The following is a 20,658-nucleotide window of genomic DNA, read 5'->3' on the forward strand; positions in this document are numbered from 1 at the left end:
CCCCCCCTCCCCTCAGAGATATATACTAGTTATGAACCAGGAACATCTATCTATTAACACACTAGTTATGAACCAGGAACATGTATCTATTAACATACTAGTTATGAACCAGGAACATCTAGGAGAACCCCCCCCTCCCCTCGGAGATATATACTAGTTATGAACCAGGAACATGTATCTATTAACACACTAGTTATGAACCAGGAACTAGAGGAGACCCCCCCCACCCCCCACCCCCCCCCCCCCCTCCCCTCAGAGATATATACTAGTTATGAACCAGGAACATCTATCTATTAACATACTAGTTATGAACCAGGAACATGTATCTATTAACACGCTAGTTATGAACCAGGAACATGTATCTATTAACACACTAGTTATGAACCAGGAACATCTATCTATTAACATACTAGTTATGAACCAGGAACATCTATCTATTAACATACTAGTTATGAACCAGGAACATGTATCTATTAACACGCTAGTTATGAACCAGGAACATGTATCTATTAACATACTAGTTATGAACCAGGAACTAGAGGTGAACCCCCCACCCCCCCTCTCCCCAGAGATACATACTAGTTATGAACCAGGAACATGTATCTATTAACATACTAGTTATGAACCAGGAACATGTATCTATTAACACGCTAGTTATGAACCAGGAACATGTATCTATTAACATACTAGTTATGAACCAGGAACATGTATCTATTAACACGCTAGTTATGAACCAGGAACATGTATCTATTAACATACTAGTTATGAACCAGGAACATCTATCCTTTAGGTCATGTGAGGAGTTTTTCTGTTCTATTCCTTGTGGAATGTGTTTTTTTGTGTAGATGTGAGTCTTCAGCAAAACCAATACACCCCCCCCCCCCCCCCCCCCTTGGGGATGAATACACCGTTCTACCACTGGACCTATTTGACCAGAGATCAAAGGGAATTCTGTAAGGGAGCCTTGCTTTCATTTACACTTGAATTTACACTTAAAGTGATGGTCCCCCCCCCCCGCCCCCCACTCTGCTAAGCCACATCCTCAGCTGTGATTATTCTAAAGTGATGGTTCCCCCCCCCCCACTCTGCTAAGCCACATCCTCAGCTGTGATTATTCTAAAGTGATGGTCCCGTCCCCCCCCCCCCCCGCCCCCCACTCTGCTAAGCCACATCCTCAGCTGTGATTATTCTAAAGTGATGGTTCCCCCCCCCCACTCTGCTAAGCCACATCCTCAGATGTGATTATTCTAAAGTGATGGTTCCCCCCCACCCCCCCCCCCCCACACTCTGCTAAGCCACATCCTCAGCTGTGATTATTCTAAAGTGATGCCTCCCCCCACTCTGCTAAGCCACATCCTCAGCTGTGATTATTCTAAAGTGATGGTTTCCCCCCCCCCCCCCCACTCTGCTAAGCCACATCCTCAGCTGTGATTATTCTAAAGTGATGGTTTCCCCCCCCCCCCCCACACTCTGCTAAGCCACATCCTCAGCTGTGATTATTCTAAAGTGATGGTCCCCCCCCCCCCCCCCCCCCACTCTGCTAAGCCACATCCTCAGCTGTGATTATTCTAAAGTGATGGTTTCCCCCCCCCCCCACACTCTGCTAAGCCACATCCTCAGCTGTGATTATTCTAAAGTGATGGTTTCCCCCCCCCCCACACTCTGCTAAGCCACATCCTCAGCTGTGATTATTCTAAAGTGATGGTTTCCCCCCCCCCCCCACACTCTGCTAAGCCACATCCTCAGCTGTGATTATTCTAAAGTGATGGTTTCCCCCCCCCCCCCACACTCTGCTAAGCCACATCCTCAGCTGTGATTATTCTAAAGTGATGGTTTCCCCCCCCCCCCACACTCTGCTAAGCCACATCCTCAGCTGTGATTATTCTAAAGTGATGGTTTCCCCCCCCCCCCCCACACTCTGCTAAGCCACATCCTCAGCTGTGATTATTCTTCATTGGACACGGAGGGATCATGTTAGCCCTGATATGTTCCATGTAGAACTAGATGAACTGAGGGTACGTCTGAGGTCAGAGGGGAAACTAGAAACAGAGAACAGCTTTGATATCGGTCCACAGGAACAAGAACAAATCTGTGTTCTATACTTCCTGTCCCAAATCTGTGTTCTGTACTTCCTGTCCCAAATCTGTGATCTGTACTTTTTGTACTTCATTCAAAAGCTTAAAAGGGATTTATCATAGAAGATATGCTAGTGACTGAATTTATAAAGAGCTTCTTTATCAAACACAAACAGCCGTTAGCCAAAGGTCAAGTTCGAATAGCAGCTCTATGTGTGTGATCCAGCTCTACCTGTGGAAACATCTATGATTTATGCTAGAGCTGCGTCCACAATGGGAGCCAATAAGGGGGCCACATGGGAGCCACACACACACACACACAGACACACACACACTGGGGCAGCAACACCTCTAGGCCTGCCAATGCCACAAACAGCCGTTAGCCAAGGTCAAGTTCGAATAGCAGCTCTATGTGTGTGATCCAGCTCTACCTGTACCTCTCTATTATCAGTAGCATGTACACATACAGTAATATTTCACTAATAATACTTTAAAGTTGTAGTGTTTCTGGGCTGTTGTTGTATACTGTGTGTGTGTGTGTGTGTGTGTGTGTGTGTGTGTGTGTGTGTGTGTGTGTGTGTGTGTGTGTATGTTCAGGGAATGCAGAACAATCACTGAAACATGACTGAGGTGTTTGACAGTTGGTTGCAAGATTTTTTATAACCTTTATTTAACTAGGCAAGTCAGTTAAGAACAAATTCTTATTTTCAATGACGGCCTAGGAACAGTGGGTTAACTGCCTTGTTCAGGGGCAGAACGACAGATTTGTACCTTGTCAGCTCGGGGGATCAATCTTGCAACCTTTCGGTTCCTAGTCCAACGCTCTGGCTACCCTGCCTCTAACCACTAGGCTACCCTGCCTCTAACCACTAGGCTACCCTGCCTCTAACCACTAGGCTACCCTCCCTCTAACCACTAGGCTACACTGCCTTTAACCACTAGGCTACCTGTCTCTAACCACTAGGCTACCCTCCCTCTAACCACTAGGCTACCCTCCCTCTAACCACTAGGCTACCCTCCCTCTAACCACTAGGCTACCCTGCCTCTAACCACTAGGCTACCCTGCCTCTAACCACTAGGCTACCCTCCCTCTAACCACTAGGCTACCCTCCCTCTAACCACTAGGCTACCCTGCCTCTAACCACTAGGCTACCCTCCCTCTAACCACTAGGCTACACTGCCTTTAACCACTAGGCTACCTGTCTCTAACCACTAGGCTACGCTGCCTCTAACCACTAGGCTACGCTGCCTCTAACCACTAGGCTACACTGTCTTTAACCACTAGGCTACCCTCCCTCTAACCACTAGACTACGACGCTGCCTCTAACCACTAGGCTACCTGCCTCTAACCACTAGGCTACCTGCCTCTAACCACTAGGCTACCCTCCCTCTAACCACTAGGCTACCTGTCTCTAACCACTAGGCTACCCTGCCTCTAACCACTAGGCTAACCTGCATCTAACCACTAGACTACCCTACCTCTAACCACTAGACTACCTGCCTCTAACCACTAGGCTAACCTGCATCTAACCACTAGACTACCCTACCTCTAACCACTAGACTACCCTACCTCTAACCACTAGACTACCCTACCTCTAACCACTAGACTACCTGCCTCTAACCACTAGACTACCCTACCTCTAACCACTAGACTACCCTGCCTCTAACCACTAGGCTACCCTGCCTCTAACCACTAGGCTACGCTGCCTCCCCAGATAAAGGGCCAGTGGTGGTGTCGCTGAGAGGTCAGAGGTTAGAGGTTCAGGGAGTTAAAGGTGAGAACAGGGTTGTACGTACCCGGCGGCGGTGGGTCTGTCCCATTCGTCGTCGCTGAGGCCCAGGTCTGCCAGGACGTTGTGTCTCTGGCGGGTGCTGACGGGGGACAGGCTGCCTTGGCTGGGCTTGGCGTTCCTCCACTCATGGCTGTGGAAGCTGTAGCCAGACGCCTGGAAACCTGGGGCTGGGACGGGATGCATACACACAAACGACAAGACTATGTTAGCCCACGGAGCTAAAGCCTAGAGCTAACACAGTCGGTTCAGCTATCAGGCAAGTTTCCTCCTCACATGAACATGGTTCAGTCAAAACCCTCCACTACATCTCCACTGTATGGACCTGTCGTGCTACAGCCACTCACTAGTGATAATGTAGTACAACGTCTTGGTGAATGGATCTATCTGTCATTGAACGTTTTTTGGTTGGTCATATGAATTGAGTGTTAGAGTGTGTGTGTGAAATTCTCTCAAACTCTCTCTCTCTCTCTCTCTCCCTCTCCCTCTCTCTCTCTGTCTCTGTCTCTGTCTCTCTCTGTCTCTCTCTGTCTCTCTCTCACTCTGCCTCTCTCTCACTCTGCCTCTCGCTCGCTCTGCCTCTCTGTCTCTCTCTGTCTGTCTCTCTCTGTCTGTCTCTCTCTGGTCTGATATTGAGTTAAACAAAGACATCTGACTGTTTGGCTTCAGCGACTCTATTCTGCTGCTGTGTTTCATCAATAATGTAGAGCTGGTGGAGTTTCTATTCCTTGTGTGTGATCCAGCTCTACCTGTGGAAACATCTGTGATTCATGCTAGAGCTGCGTCCACATGAGTGCTATAAGGAAGCCACAAGGGAGCCACACACACACACACACACACACACACACACACACACACACACACACACACACACACACACACACACACACACACACACACACACACCTCCTATGGGACATTAGATGGACGACATGATGATCAGTCCTCCTATGGGACATTAGATGGACGACATGATGATCTGTCCTCCTATGGGACATTAGATGGACGACATGATGATCAGTCCTCCTATGGGACATTAGATGGACGACATGATCATCAGTCCTCCTATGGGACATTAGATGGACGACATGATGATCAGTCCTCCTATGGGACATTAGATGGACGACATGATGATCTGTCCTCCTATGGGACATTAGATGGACGACATGATGATCAGTCCTCCTATGGGACATTAGATGGACGACATGATGATCAGTCCTCCTATGGGACATTAGATGGACGACATGATGATCTGTCCTCCTATGGGACATTAGATGGACGACATGATGATCTGTCCTCCTATGGGACATTAGATGGACGACATGATGATCTGTCCTCCTATGGGACATTAGATGGACAACATGATGATCTGTTCTCCTATGGGACATTAGATGGACGACATGATGATCTGTCCTCCTATGGGACATTAGATGGACGACATGATCATCAGTCCTCCTATGGGACATTAGATGGACGACATGATGATCAGTCATCCTATGGGACATTAGATGGACGACATGATGATCTGTCCTCCTATGGGACATAAATGGACGACATGATGATCAGTCCTCCTATGGGACATTAGATGGACGACATGATGATCAGTCCTCCTATGGGACATTAGATGGACGACATGATGATCTGTCCTCCTATGGGACATTAGATGGACGACATGATGATCTGTCCTCCTATGGGACATTAGATGGAAGACATGATGATCAGTCCTCCTATGGGACATTAGATGGACGACATGATGATCTGTCCTCCTATGGGACATTAGATGGACGACATGATGATCTGTCCTCCTATGGGACATTAGATGGACGACATGATGATCAGTCCTCCTATGGGACATTAGATGGACGACATGATGATCTGTCCTCCTATGGGACATTAGATGGACGACATGATGATCTGTCCTCCTATGGGACATTAGATGGACGACATGATCATCAGTCCTCCTATGGGACATTAGATGGACGACATGATGATCAGTCCTCCTATGGGACATTAGATGGACGACATGATGATCTGTCCTCCTATGGGACATTAGATGGACGACATGATGATCAGTCCTCCTATGGGACATTAGATGGACGACATGATGATCAGTCCTCCTATGGGACATTAGATGGACGACATGATGATCAGTCCTCCTATGGGACATTAGATGGACGACATGATGATCAGTCCTCCTATGGGACATTAGATGGACGACATGATGATCAGTCCTCCTATGGGACACTAGATGGACGACATGATGATCAGTCCTCCTATGGGACATTAGATGGACGACATGATGATCAGTCCTCCTATGGGACATTAGATGGACGACATGATGATCAGTCCTCCTATGGGACATTAGATGGACGACATGATGATCAGTCCTCCTATGGGACATTAGATGGACGACATGATGATCAGTCCTCCTATGGGACATTAGATGGACGACATGATGATCAGTCCTCCTATGGGACACTAGATGGACGACATGATGATCAGTCCTCCTATGGGACATTAGATGGACGACATGATGATCTGTCCTCCTATGGGACATTAGATGGAAGACATGATGATATGTCCTCCTATGGGACATTAGATGGACGACATGATGATCTGTCCTCCTATGGGACATTAGATGGACGACATGATGATCAGTCCTCCTATGGGACATTAGATGGACGACATGATGATCAGTCCTCCTATGGGACATTAGATGGACGACATGATGATCAGTCCTCCTATGGGACATTAGATGGACGACATGATGATCAGTCCTCCTATGGGACACTAGATGGACGACATGATGATCTGTCCTCCTATGGGACACTAGATGGAAGACATGATGATCTGTCCTCCTATGGGACACTAGATGGGCGACATGATGATCAGTCCTCCTATGGGACACTAGATGGGCGACATGATGATCAGTCCTCCTATGGGACACTAGATGGACGACATGATGATCTGTCCTCCTATGGGACACTAGATGGACGACATGATGATCAGTCCTCCTATGGGACATTAGATGGACGACATGATGATCAGTCCTCCTATGGGACATTAGATGGACGACATGATGATCAGTCCTCCTATGGGACATTAGATGGACGACATGATGATCAGTCCTCCTATGGGACATTAGATGGACGACATGATGATCAGTCCTCCTATGGGACACTAGATGGGCGACATGATGATCAGTCCTCCTATGGGACACTAGATGGACGACATGATGATCTGTCCTCCTATGGGACACTAGATGGACGACATGATGATCAGTCCTCCTATGGGACATTAGATGGACGACATGATGATCAGTCCTCCTATGGGACACTAGATGGACGACATGATGATCAGTCCTCCTATGGGACACTAGATGGACGACATGATGATCAGTCCTCCTATGGGACACTAGATGGACGACATGATGATCAGTCCTCCTATGGGACATTAGATGGACGACATGATGATCAGTCCTCCTATGGGACATTAGATGGACGACATGATGATCTGTCCTCCTATGGGACACTAGATGGACGACATGATGATCAGTCCTCCTATGGGACACTAGATGGACGACATGATGATCTGTCCTCCTATGGGACACTAGATGGACGACATGATGATCAGTCCTCCTATGGGACACTAGATGGACGACATGATGATCAGTCCTCCTATGGGACACTAGATGGACGACATGATGATCAGTCCTCCTATGGGACACTAGATGGAAGACATGATAGCCAATACATGCACAGCATACAGATTAATATATTGATTAACAATAAACAGATTCCTCGTCCTTCTGCCTTTCGATATAATGGACGGGATAAAAAATAATACAATCATAATAGCTAGCGTATGAATTTTCTCCTCATAGTAAATCTCCTAATAGGACCAGCATGGTTCTCCTCGTAGTAAATTTCCTAATAGGACCAGCATTGTTCTCCTCATAGTATATCTCCTAATAGGACCAGCATGGTTCTCCTCATAGTATATCTCCTAATAGGACCAGCATGGTTCTCCTCATAGTAAATCTCCTAATAGGACCAGCATTGTTCTCCTCATAGTATATCTCCTAATAGGACCAGCATTGTTCTCCTCATAGTATATCTCCTAATAGGACCAGCATGGTTCTCCTCATAGTATATCTCCTAATAGGACCAGCATGGTTCTCCTCATAGTAAATCTCCTAATAGGACCAGCATTGTTCTCCTCATAGTATATCTCCTAATAGGACCAGCATTGTTCTCCTCATAGTATATCTCCTAATAGGACCAGCATTGTTCTCCTCATAGTATATCTCCTAATAGGACCAGCATGGTTCTCCTCATAGTAAATCTCCTAATAGGACCAGCATGGTTCTCCTCATAGTAAATCTCCTAATAGGACCAGCATTGTTCTCCTCATAGTAAATCTTCTAATAGGACCAGCATTGTTCTCCTCATAGTAAATCTCCTAATAGGACCAGCATTGTTCTCCTCATAGTAAATCTCCTAATAGGACCAGCATTGTTCTCCTCATAGTAAATCTCCTAATAGGACCAGCATTGTTCTCCTCGTAGTAAATCTCCAAATAGGACCAGCATTGTTCTCCTCATAGTAAATCTCATAATAGGATCAGCATGGTTCTCCTCATAGTAAATCTCCTAATAGGACCAGCATGGTTCTCCTCATAGTAAATCTCCTAATAGGACCAGCATGGTTCTCCTCATAGTAAATCTACTAATAGGACCAGCATGGTTCTCCTCATAGTAAATCTCCTAATAGGACCAGCATGGTTCTCCTCGTAGTAAATCTCCTAATAGGACCAGCATTGTTCTCCTCATAGTAAATCTCCTAATAGGACCAGCATGGTTCTCCTCGTAGTAAATCTCCTAATAGGACCAGCATGGTTCTCCTCATAGTAAATCTCCTAATAGGACCAGCATGGTTCTCCTCATAGTAAATCTCCTAATAGGACCAGCATGGTTCTCCTCATAGTAAATCTCCTAATAGGACCAGCATTGTTCTCCTCATAGTATATCTCCTAATAGGACCAGCATGGTTCTCCTCATAGTAAATCTCCTAATAGGACCAGCATGGTTCTCCTCATAGTAAATCTCCTAATAGGACCAGCATGGTTCTCCTCATAGTAAATATTCTAATAGGACCAGCATTGTTCTCCTCATAGTAAATCTCCTAATAGGACCAGCATGAGTCCCCCAGGTTCCTCATTCGTTCTAGCACATGTTGGATAATGTTATAATGCATCCCATATAGCACCCTATTCCCAATATAGTGCACTACTTTAGACCAGAGCCCTATTCCCTATATAGTGCACTACTTTAGACCAGAGCCCTATTCCCTGTATAGTGCACTACTTTAGTCCAGAGCCCTATTCCCTGTATAGTGCACTACTTTCGACCAGAGCCCTATTCCTTATATAGTGCACTACTTTAGACCAGAGCCCTATTGCCTATATATTGCACTACTTTCAACCAGAGCCCTATTCCCTGTATAGTGCACTACTTTAGACCAAAGCCCTATTCCCTATATAGTGCACTACTTTAGACCAGAGCCCTATTGCCTATATATTGCACTACTTTCAACCAGAGCCCTATTCCCTATATAGTGCACTACTTTAGACCAGAGCCCTATTGCCTATATAGTGCACTACTTTAGACCAGAGCCCTATTCCCTGTATAGTGCACTACTTTAGACCAAAGCCCTATTCCCTATATAGTGCACTACTTTAGACCAAAGCCCTATTCCCTATATAGTGCATTACTTTAGACCAGAGCCCTATGTGTGTGTTTGCGCTTGTAGTGTGTGTGTGTGTGTGTGTGTGTGTGTGTGTTCTCTCCCTCGGCAGGGTGATTATAGTTAACTAAGAGGCCTTACTGTGTGGGGAGGAGACTAATTGTAAATCCAACACATCATTGCTGTGGGGACCGTTCTACCATTATAATGGTTAAGGGCATCCCTAGATCCATTAGCCAATCATTTCCTACTCAGTAGAAAAAAAATAGAATGGTCTTCCAGCCAATCCCCACGTCGCCTCGCCCACAGCTGTATAACGCATAATGAATGCTCTGATATAAATGACCCTCTAGGAATCAGGAAGGATGTATTCTCTAAAGTCTATTGTATTGGAGAACTGCCGTGGATGTTGCTATGGTGATGGCTAGTAATGGTTTGTTTTATCAGTATTGTTTTGGCCTTTCTAGGGAGTTTTTCCTAGCCACCGTGCTTCTACACCTGCGTTGCTTGCTGTTTGGGGGTTTTAGGCTGGGTTTCTGTACAGCACTTTGAGACATCAGCTGATGTAAGAAGGGCTATCTATATAAATACATTTGATTTGATATTGTGTTTTTGGACATTTTGTCTGTCCCTCAATGTCTGTAACTGTCAGGTACACAAGTGCCACATATGTACGTACACACACACACACACACACACACACACACACACACACACACACACACACACACACACACACACACACACACACACACACACACACACACCCTCTCTCTCCTCTCACCCTGGGTGTTGAAGGTGGTGTCTATGGCCGAGCCGTCCCAGGACTCCACGGCTGAGTCCACAGAGGGGATGGTGGTGGAGTAGAGGTCAGAGAGCTTCCCAAGTTTCTGGCTCTCTGCCTGGTTTCCCAGCCCGCCTAACCCTGCCTCGTCCTCCACATCACTCAGCATCACATCACTGAGATGACCAGACACCGACGGCTGCTTGGGACTGGCCACTAGAGGAGGGAGGGAGAGGGAGGGGGAGAGAGAGGGAGAGAGACGGGGGAGAGAGAGACAGAGAAAGAGGGAAAGAGACAGAGACAGAGAGGGAGACAGAGAGAGATAGACAGAGAGAGAGAGAGACAGAGAGAGAGACAGAGAGAGAGGGAAAGAGAGAGAGACAGAGAGGGAGAGAGAAGGAAAGAGAGAGAGAGAGAGAGAGAGAGAGGGAGAGAGACAGAGAGACAGAGAGAGAGAGAGAGAGGGAGAGGGGAGAGACAGACGGGGGAGAGAGAGAGAGGGAAAGAGACAAGCAGAGGAAGAAATGCTAACGAAATCTGTTATTTTCCCTCACAGCCATTTCCAGACGACTTCTAAATCAATCTCACTGTAGTTCAGCAGAAATAAGCCCAGCTCGAGATAAGAGCAAATTGTCTTCTGTAGTGGAACCGTATCTGCAGTAAATTGTATGTATTGAATCCATTTGGCAGCCTAAACCAACCCAACAAGTGTTCTGGGAATAGGGTGCCCGTGTTGAAATACTACTTCATCCACTGTGATGAGGTGTGTACAGCGTTGATATGGGTGATGTGTGCGTGAGCGGGGGTGTGTGTGTGTTTAGGTGTGTTTAGGTGTGTGTGTGTGTGTGTGTTTAGGTGTGTGTGTGTTTAGATGTGTTTAGGTGTGTGTGTGTGTGTGTTTAGGTGTGTGTGTGTGTTTAGGTGTGTGTGTGTGTTTAGGTGTGTGTGTGTGTTTAGGTGTGTGTGTATGTTTAGGTGTGTTTAGGTGTGTTTAGGTGTGTGTGTGTGTGTGTTGCTTGGTACACACTGTGTGTACATGGTACAGTCCAGCACAGCATAGATAACTAACGTGTTAGGGTATAGTATATTGTTATGTTGATTACCTATAATGTACATGTTACCTGAACCTTGACCTCAGTGAGTGCTCTGTATGTACTATGCCATGAGTGATGGTCTTTGACCCCAGTGAGTGCTCTGTTTGTACTATGTCATGTGTGACGGTCTTTGACCCCAGTGAGTGCTCTGTATGTACTATGTCATGTGTGATGGTCTTTGACCCCAGTGAGTGCTCTGTATGTACTATGTCATGTGTGATGGTCTTTGACCTCAGTGAGTGCTCTGTATGTACTATGTCATGTGTGATGGTCTTTGACCCCAGTGAGTGCTCTGTATGTACTATGTCATGTGTGATGGTCTTTGACCCCAGTGAGTGCTCTGTATGTACTATGTCATGTGTGATGGTCTTTGACCCCAGTGAGTGCTCTGTATGTACTATGTCATGTGTGATGGTCTTTGACCCCAGTGAGTGCTCTGTATGTACTATGTCATGTGTGATGGTCTTTGACCCCAGTGAGTGCTCTGTATGTACTATGTCATGTGTGATGGACTTTGACCTCAGTGAGTGCTCTGTATGTACTATGTCATGTGTGATGTTCTTTGACCCCAGTGAGTGCTCTGTATGTACTATGTCATGTGTGATGGTCTTTGACCCCAGTGAGTGCTCTGTATGTACTATGTCATGTGTGATGGTCTTTGACCTCAGTGAGTGCTCTGTATGTACTATGTCATGTGTGATGGTCTTTGACCCCAGTGAGTGCTCTGTATGTACTATGTCATGTGTGATGGTCTTTGACCTCAGTGAGTGCTCTGTATGTACTATGTCATGTGTGATGGTCTTTGACCCCAGTGAGTGCTATGTTTGTACTATGTCATGTGTGATGGTCTGTTTTTTAGTACTACAAGCTGGCGAGCTCTGTCTGTACGGTCCTTGGCCTCCTTGTGTGTGTGTGTTTGTGTGTGTGTGTACACTGTCCTTGGCCTCTGTGTGTGTGTGTGTGTGTGTGTGTGTGTGTGTGTGTGTGTGTGTGTGTGTGTGTGTGTGTCCTCTACTCACAGTCTCCCTGTTTCTTGATCTTCAGGGTGACAGACTCTCCAGCCATCTGCAGCAGGTGAATGGCTTCACTCAGTGGTTTACCCTTCAGACTGTTACAGTTGATGGCAAGGATCCTGTCCCCGATGTGGATCGCTCCCGTCCTGTACACACAGAGAAACACCAGGGTAGTGTTCATTAGGGAGCAAACGTTATGAACCCGGGGGATGTACTACCAATAGGAAGTTGCACATTATCTGGCTACAGTGTGTTCTGCTGAACATGACCCAGGAGAAGAGGCCTTCGGTCTGTGTGCAAAGAGAGTGTCAACAAAATAATTTGTCAGATTAACGCCCCCTCCAGAAACCTCAAATCTTTATCCTACTGAGCCAAACACATTTTCTGTCCTCAGACCAGCTGGTCTGGCGTCTGCCTGAGCTATCCAAACCTCCCCAGGGTGTCAGTCAGTTCTACCCAGCACCACCGAGGGAGGGAGGGAGGGAGGGAGGGAGGGAGGGAGGGAAGGAAGGAAGGAAGGAAGGAGGGACAGAGAGACACAGAGAGAGAGACATCCTGCCCTGTCTGTCATCTTCCATCCTGTCCCACACCCCTGTCCCCTGTCTCTACCAGCTACCCACACCCCATTCCCATGTCGCCTGTCTCTGCTAGCTACCCACACCCCATTCCCCTGTCCCCTGTCTCTACCAGCTACACACACCCCATTCCCATGTCCCCTGTCTCTGCCAGCTACCCACACCCCATTCCCTTGCCCCCTGTCTCTGCCAGCTACCCACACCCCATTCCCGTCTCTACCAGCTACCCACACCCCATTCCCCTGTCCCCTGTCTCTGCCAGCTACCCACACCCCATTCCCCTGTCTCTACCAGCTACCCACACCCCATTCCCCTGTCTCTACCAGCTACCCACACCCCATTCCCCTGTCTCTACCAGCTACCCACACCCCATTCCCCTGTCTCTACCAGCTACCCACACCCCATTCCCCTGTCCCCTGTCTCTGCCAGCTACCCACACCCCATTGCCCTGTCCCCTGTCTCTACCAGCTACTCACACCCAATTCCCCTGTCCCTACCAGCTACCCCCACCCCCTAGCTCTCTCACCTCTCGGCCAGTCCTCCCTTGGTGAGGCTGGAGATGACGATGGGGTCAAAGGGCTCCTCTGTGCCTGAGATGGTGATCCCCAGCGGGCCTCCATATCTCTTCAGCTCCACCGTGTAGATGATGGATCCAGACAGCTCCTGTTCGTCTGGAACACAGGACAGCACAGTGTCTACCTCCGTCCCTTGGCTTTACAACTCTGTCCCCATGCTGGGACAAGCACTGGTCAGGGTTAGGACCAGGGTTAGGACCAGGGTTAGGACCAGGGTTAGGGCCAGGGTTAGGACCAGGGTTAAGACCAGGGTTAAGACCAGGGTTAAGACCAGGGTTAGGACCAGGGTTAGGACCAGGGTTAAGACCAGGGTTAGGGCCAGGGTTAGGACCAGGGTTAGGACCAGGGTTAGGACCAGGGTTAAGACCAGGGTTAGGGCCAGGGTTAGGACCAGGGTTAGGACCAGGGTTAGGACCAGGGTTAGGGCCAGGGTTAGGACCAGGGTTAGGACCAGGGTTAGGACCAGGGTTAGGACCAGGGTTAAGACCATAGACCATATAGGGTTAGGACCGTTTAGAAATTACAGCATTTTTCGTACATAATCCCCCCATTTTAAGGGACCAAAAGTATTGGGAAAAGTTCACTACTAACGGAAGTAGTAAAAGTGAAGTATTTAGTCCCGTATCCATAGCAACGACAACGTCAAGCTTGTGCCTCAAATTGGTTGGATGCATTTCCTGTTTGTTTTGGTTCTGTTTCAGATTATTTTGTGCCCAATAGAAATGAACGGTAAATAATGTATTGTGTCATTTTGGAGTCACTTTAATTGTATAAATAAGAATAGAATATGTTTCTAAACACTTCTAAATTCATGTGGATGTTACCATGGTTACGGACAGTCTTGAATGAATCTCGAAAATAATGATGAGTGAGAAACTCATTCAACCTCATAGTCATTGTATCATTTCAAATACAACTTGCTGGAGAACAGAGCCAGAACAACAACAAGGGTCCTTTTGGAGCTCACTGTACGACAGCATGGAGATAGATAACAGTGTAGAGCCTGAACAACAACAAGGGTCCTTTTGGAGCTCACTGTACGACAGCATGGAGATAGATAACAGTGTAGAGCCTGAACAACAACAAGGGTCCTTTTGGAGCTCACTGTACGACAGCATGGAGATAGATAACAGTGTAGAGCCTGAACAACAACAAGGGTCCTTTTGGAGCTCACTGTACGACAGCATGGAGATAGATAACAGTGTAGAGCCTGAACAACAACAAGGGTCCTTTTGGAGCTTACTGTACGACAGCATGGAGATAGATAACAGTGTAGAGCCTGAACAACAACAAGGGTCCTTTTGGAGCTCACTGTACGACAGCATGGAGATAGATAACAGTGTAGAGCCTGAACAACAACAAGGGTCCTTTTGGAGCTCACTGTACGACAGCATGGAGATAGATAACAGTGTAGAGCCTGAACAACAACAAGGGTCCTTTTGGAGCTCACTGTACGACAGCATGGAGATAGATAACAGTGTAGAGCCTGAACAACAACAAGGGTCCTTTTGGAGCTCACTGTACGACAGCATGGAGATAGATAACAGGGTAGAGCTAGATAGTAGAGCTAGATAACAGTGTAGAGCTAGATAACAGCATAGAGCTAGATAGTAGAGCTAGATAACAGTGTAGAGCTAGATAACAGTGTAGAGCTAGATAACAGGGTAGAGCTAGATAACAGCATAGAGCTAGATAGTAGAGCTAGATAACAGTGTAGAGCTAGATAAATAGGTAGAGCTAGATAACAGTGTAGAGCTAGATAACAGCATAGAGTTAGATAGTAGAGCTAGATAACAGTGTAGAGCTAGATAACTAGGTAGAGCTAGATAACAGTGTAGAGCTAGATAACTAGGTAGAGCTAGATATCAGTGTAGAGCTAGATAACAGTGTGGAGCTAGATAACAGTGTAGAGCTAGATAGTAGAGCTAGATAACAGTGTAGAGCTAGATAACAGTGTAGAGCTAGATAACTAGGTAGAGCTAGATAACAGTGTAGAGCTAGATAACAGTGTAGAGCTAGATAACAGTGTAGAGCTAGATAACAGTGTAGAGCTAGATAACAGGGTAGAGCTAGATAACAGTGTAGAGCTAGATAACAGTGTAGAGCTAGATAACTAGGTGGAGCTAGATAACAGTGTAGAGCTAGATAACAGTGTGGAGCTAGATAACTAGGTAGAGCTAGATAACAGTGTAGAGCCAGATAACAGTGTAGAGCTAGATAACAGTGTGGAGCTAGATAACAGTGTAGAGCTAGATAACAGTGTAGATCCAGATAACAATGTAGAGCTAGATAACAGTGTAGAGTCAGATAACAGTGTAGAGCTAGATAACAGTGTAGAGCTAGATAACAGTGTAGAGCTAGATAACAGTGTAGAGCTAGATAACAGTGTAGATCCAGATAACAATGTAGAGCTAGATAACAGTGTAGAGCTAGATAACAGTGTAGAGCTAGATAACAGTGTAGAGCCAGATAACAGTGTAGAGCCAGATAACAGTGTAGAGCTAGATAACAGAGTGGAGCTAGATAACAGTGTAGAGCTGGAAAACAGTGTAGAGCTAGATAACATAGTGGAGCTAGATAACAGTATAGAGCCAGATAACAGTGTAGAGCTAGATAACAGTGTAGAGCCAGATAACTAGGTGGAGCTAGATAACAGTGTAGAGCTAGATAACTAGGTGGAGCTAGATAGCAGCGTGGAGCTAGATAACAGTGTAGAGCTAGATAACAGTGTAGAGCTAGATAACTAGGTGGAGCTAGATAACAGCGTGGAGCTAGATAACAGTGTAGAGCTAGATAACTAGGTGGAGCTAGATAGCAGCGTGGAGCTAGATAACTAGGTGGAGCTAGATAACAGCGTGGAGCTAGATAAGTCATTCAGACAAATCATTAAACACACTGTTACTTCCAGTGTATAGCAAGATATATCCCAAGGTTCAATGTATGGAGAGACAGAGAGGGAGCGACGGAGGGAGGACCTAGAGAGAGAAGGGGGAGGGAAGGAGGACCTAGAGAGAGAGGGATGGAGGGAGGGAGGGAGGGAGGGAGGGAGGGAGGGAGGGCCTAGAGAGAAAGAGAGGAAGGACCTAGAGAGAGAGAGGACCTAGAGAGAGAGAGAGGACCCTGAGAGAGAGAGAGGACCCTGAGAGAGAGAAAGGACCCTGAGAGAGAGGAAGGACCTAGAGAGAGAGGATGGACCTAGAGAGAGAGAGAGAGAGAGAGAGAGAGAGAGAGAAGGAGGGAGGGAGGGATGACCTAGAGAGAGAAGGAGGGAGGGAGGGGGGACCTGGAGGAAGGGAGGGAGGGAGGACCTAGAGAGAGAGAGGGGACCTAGAGAGAGAGAGAGGACCTAGAAAGAGAGAGGGGACCTAGAGAGAGAGAGGACTTAGAGAGAGAGAGGGGACCTAGAGAGAGAGAGAGGACCCAGAGAGAGACAGAGAGGACCCAGAGAGAGAGAGAGAGAGGACCCAGAGAGAGAGAGAGAGAGGACCCAGAGAGAGAGAGAGGACCCAGAGAGAGAGAGAGAGAGGACCTAGAGAGAGAGAGAGAGGACCTAGAGAGAGAGAGAGGACCCAGAGAGAGAGAGAGGACCCAGAGAGAGAGAGAGGACCCAGAGAGAGAGAGAGAGAGAGAGAGAGAGAGAGAGAGGACCTAGAGAGAGAGAGAGAGAGAGAGAGAGAGAGGACCCAGAGAGAGAGAGAGAGAGGACCCAGAGAGAGAGAGAGGACCCAGAGAGAGAGAGAGAGAGAGAGAGAGAGAGGACCTAGAGAGAAAGGGGACTTGGATAGAGAGGGAGTGGATAACTATCTCTACGTGTAGAGAGGGCATACCACTTTAGACGGACTGTAGCCCTGCTGTGAGTTCCTCTCCATCAGACCAGGAACGTTAAAAGAGAAGCCCTGCTCATTTGAAACTCAGAGGGTTTCAGTTTCCTCACACATACAGATCAGAACAGAGGGTCTACGTTACAGTTTCCTCACACATACAGATCAGAACAGAGGGTCTACGTTACAGTTTCCTCACACATACAGATCAGATCAGAGGGTCTACGCTACAGTTTCCTCACACATACAGATCAGATCAGAGGGTCTACGCTACAGTTTCCTCACACATACAGATCAGAACAGAGGGTCTACGTTACAGTTTCCTCACACATACAGATCAGATCAGAGCAGAGGGTCTACGCTACAGTTTCCTCACACATACAGATCAGAACAGAGGGTCTACGCTACAGTTTCCTCACACATACAGATCAGAACAGAGGGTCTACGCTACAGTTTCCTCACACATACAGATCAGATCAGAGGGTCTACGTTACAGTTTCCTCACACATACAGATCAGATCAGAGCAGAGGGTCTACGCTACAGTTTCCTCACACATTCAGATCAGATCAGAGGGTCTACGCTACAGTTTCCTCACACATACAGATCAGAACAGAGGGTCTACGCTACAGTTTCCTCACACATACAGATCAGATCAGAGGGTCTACGCTACAGTTTCATCACACATACAGATCAGAACAGAGGGTCTACGCTACAGTTTCCTCACACATACAGATCAGAACAGAGGGTCTACGCTACAGTTTCCTCACACATACAGATCAGAACAGAGGGTCTACGCTACAGTTTCCTCACACATACAGATCAGAGCAGAGGGTCTACGCTACAGTTTCCTCACACATACAGATCAGATCAGAGGGTCTACGCTACAGTTTCCTCACACATACAGATCAGAACAGAGGGTCTACGCTACAGTTTCCTCACACATACAGATCAGAACAGAGGGTCTACGCTACAGTTTCCTCACACATACAGATCAGAACAGAGGGTCTACGCTACAGTTTCCTCACACATACAGATCAGAACAGAGGGTCTACGCTACAGTTTCCTCACACATACAGATCAGAGCAGAGGGTCTACGCTACAGTTTCCTCACACATACAGATCAGATCAGAGGGTCTACGCTACAGTTTCCTCACACATACAGATCAGAACAGAGGGTCTACGCTACAGTTTCCTCACACATACAGATCAGAACAGAGGGTCTACGCTACAGTTTCCTCACACATACAGATCAGAGCAGAGGGTCTACGCTACAGTTTCCTCAGAGCAGAGCAGCTGCTGAGAGCTGGAGACTCTGAGGAAGAGGAACCGGCTGAGCGTCTGAATAAAGTAGAACACATCTACAATCCCTACTTGGTTTAACTACTCCATGTTTTCCACTGCTACTTGGAGAGTTGAATATTGGTTAATATAACACAGGAAGATGTTTCCTCTGTTGAAAGCTGACCAGTGCTGTTTCCTCAAAGCATCTCAGAGTACGAGTGCTGAACCAGGATCTGATCTCTTATTCATTATGATTTAGTAGGATTTAATTTGTATTTGTTATTTAACATTTATTTCTCTAGGCAAGTCAGTTTAAGAATAAATCCTGTTTTACAATGACGGCCTACACCGGCCAAGCCTGGAATGATGGGAGCCAGAGGAGAACCCCTTAACTCTCCTCCCAGTGACTATGGGTGGTGGGAGGAGCCAGAGGAGAACCCCTTAACTCTCCTCCCAGTGACTATGGGTGGTGGGAGGAGCCAGAGGAGAAACCCTTAACTCTCCTCCCAGTGACTAAGGGTGGTGGGAGGAGCCAGGAGGAGAAACCCTTAACTCTCCTCCCAGTGACTATGGATGGTGGGAGGAGCCAGGAGGAGAACCCCTTAACTCTCCTCCCAGTGACTATGGGTGGTGGGAGGAGCCAGAGGAGAACCCCTTAACTCTCCTCCCAGTGACTAAGGGTGGTGGGAGGAGCCAGAGGAGAACCCCTTAACTCTCCTCCCAGTGACTAAGGGTGGTGGGAGGAGCCAGAGGAGAAACCCTTAACTCTCCTCCCAGTGACTATGGGTGGTGGGAGGAGCCAGAGGAGAAACCCTTAACTCTCCTCCCAGTGACTATGGGTGGTGGGAGGAGCCAGAGGAGAACCCCTTAACTCTCCTCCCAGTGACTAAGGGTGGTGGGAGGAGCCAGAGGAGAAACCCTTAACTCTCCTCCCAGTGACTATGGGTGGTGGGAGGAGCCAGAGGAGAACCCCTTAACTCTCCTCCCAGTGACTAAGGGTGGTGGGAGGAGCCAGAGGAGAAACCCTTAACTCTCCTCCCAGTGACTATGGGTGGTGGGAGGAGCCAGAGGAGAAACCCTTAACTCTCCTCCCAGTGACTATGGGTGGTGGGAGGAGCCAGGAGGAGAAACCCTTAACTCTCCTCCCAGTGACTATGGGTGGTGGGAGGAGCCAGGAGGAGAAACCCTTAACTCTCCTCCCAGTGACTATGGGTGGTGGGAGGAGCCAGGAGGAGAAACCCTTAACTCTCCTCCCAGTGACTATGGGTGGTGGGAGGAGCCAGGAGGAGACGCGTAGCTAAAGTGACAGATACACTCTGCCTGCAACACATTAATATGGGAAGCTCATTGAGGATGTGTGTGTGTGTGTGTGTGTGTGTGTGTGTGTGTGTGTGTGTTGTTTAAACACTCCGACTACATTAGTAATAACAGTGAAGGAACCTGATTATCTCTGTTTCATCACAACTTCAATTAGAAATATTTAGCTCCCCGTTCAAACAAATAACTAACGGAACCAAACAGACACTAGACACGTAGACCGCATCCCAAATTACACCCCCCTTTTCCCCTTTCTAGTGCACTACTTTTGACCAGGGCCTATAGGGCTCCCTCTAAAGGGAATAGGGGGCCATTTGAGAGACATGGAAACAGATGAGTCAGTAAACATGGATGTCTGATGTCAGTTTGATCCCGCCCCCCCCCCCCCCCTCTGTGAGCCGATTGGTTCATCACGTTGGTTGTTAAATGGTCTGATTGAACAAACAAAGCGTCTCATTTGTTCCAATTAAACTAATCTAAGCCTAATATGCGTACAGAGTAGTAGCTCTGTGATGATTGGCCGTGGTGGGGTCTCCTGCTGCATTGCAATAGTTTAAGGGGAACTGAGAAAATTATTTTAGTGTGGTG

The 20,658-nt window shown here is 47.4% G+C and overlaps 1 protein-coding gene across 25 annotated transcripts in view; it reads right to left on the reverse strand.

Moving 5' to 3' along the window:
* Window positions 1-20,658, reverse strand: part of LOC118938861 (glutamate receptor-interacting protein 1) — a 722,511-nt gene that overhangs the window by 10,450 nt on the left and 691,403 nt on the right. For all 25 annotated transcript variants that reach the window (XM_090201312.1, XM_090201307.1, XM_090201305.1 and 22 more), the window contains 4 exons: window positions 13,602-13,746; window positions 12,507-12,646; window positions 10,394-10,609; window positions 3,873-4,035 (listed from right to left, as the gene is read on the reverse strand). In XM_090201312.1, the coding sequence (XP_090057438.1) occupies window positions 3,873-4,035; window positions 10,394-10,609; window positions 12,507-12,646; window positions 13,602-13,746 (664 nt within the window). The remainder of the gene's footprint in view (window positions 1-3,872; window positions 4,036-10,393; window positions 10,610-12,506; window positions 12,647-13,601; window positions 13,747-20,658) is intronic.

The sequence above is a fragment of the Oncorhynchus mykiss genome, chromosome 15, assembly GCF_057628025.1.
Source record: "Oncorhynchus mykiss isolate SJ-2025 chromosome 15, ASM5762802v1, whole genome shotgun sequence".
Lineage (NCBI taxonomy): Eukaryota > Metazoa > Chordata > Actinopteri > Salmoniformes > Salmonidae > Oncorhynchus > Oncorhynchus mykiss.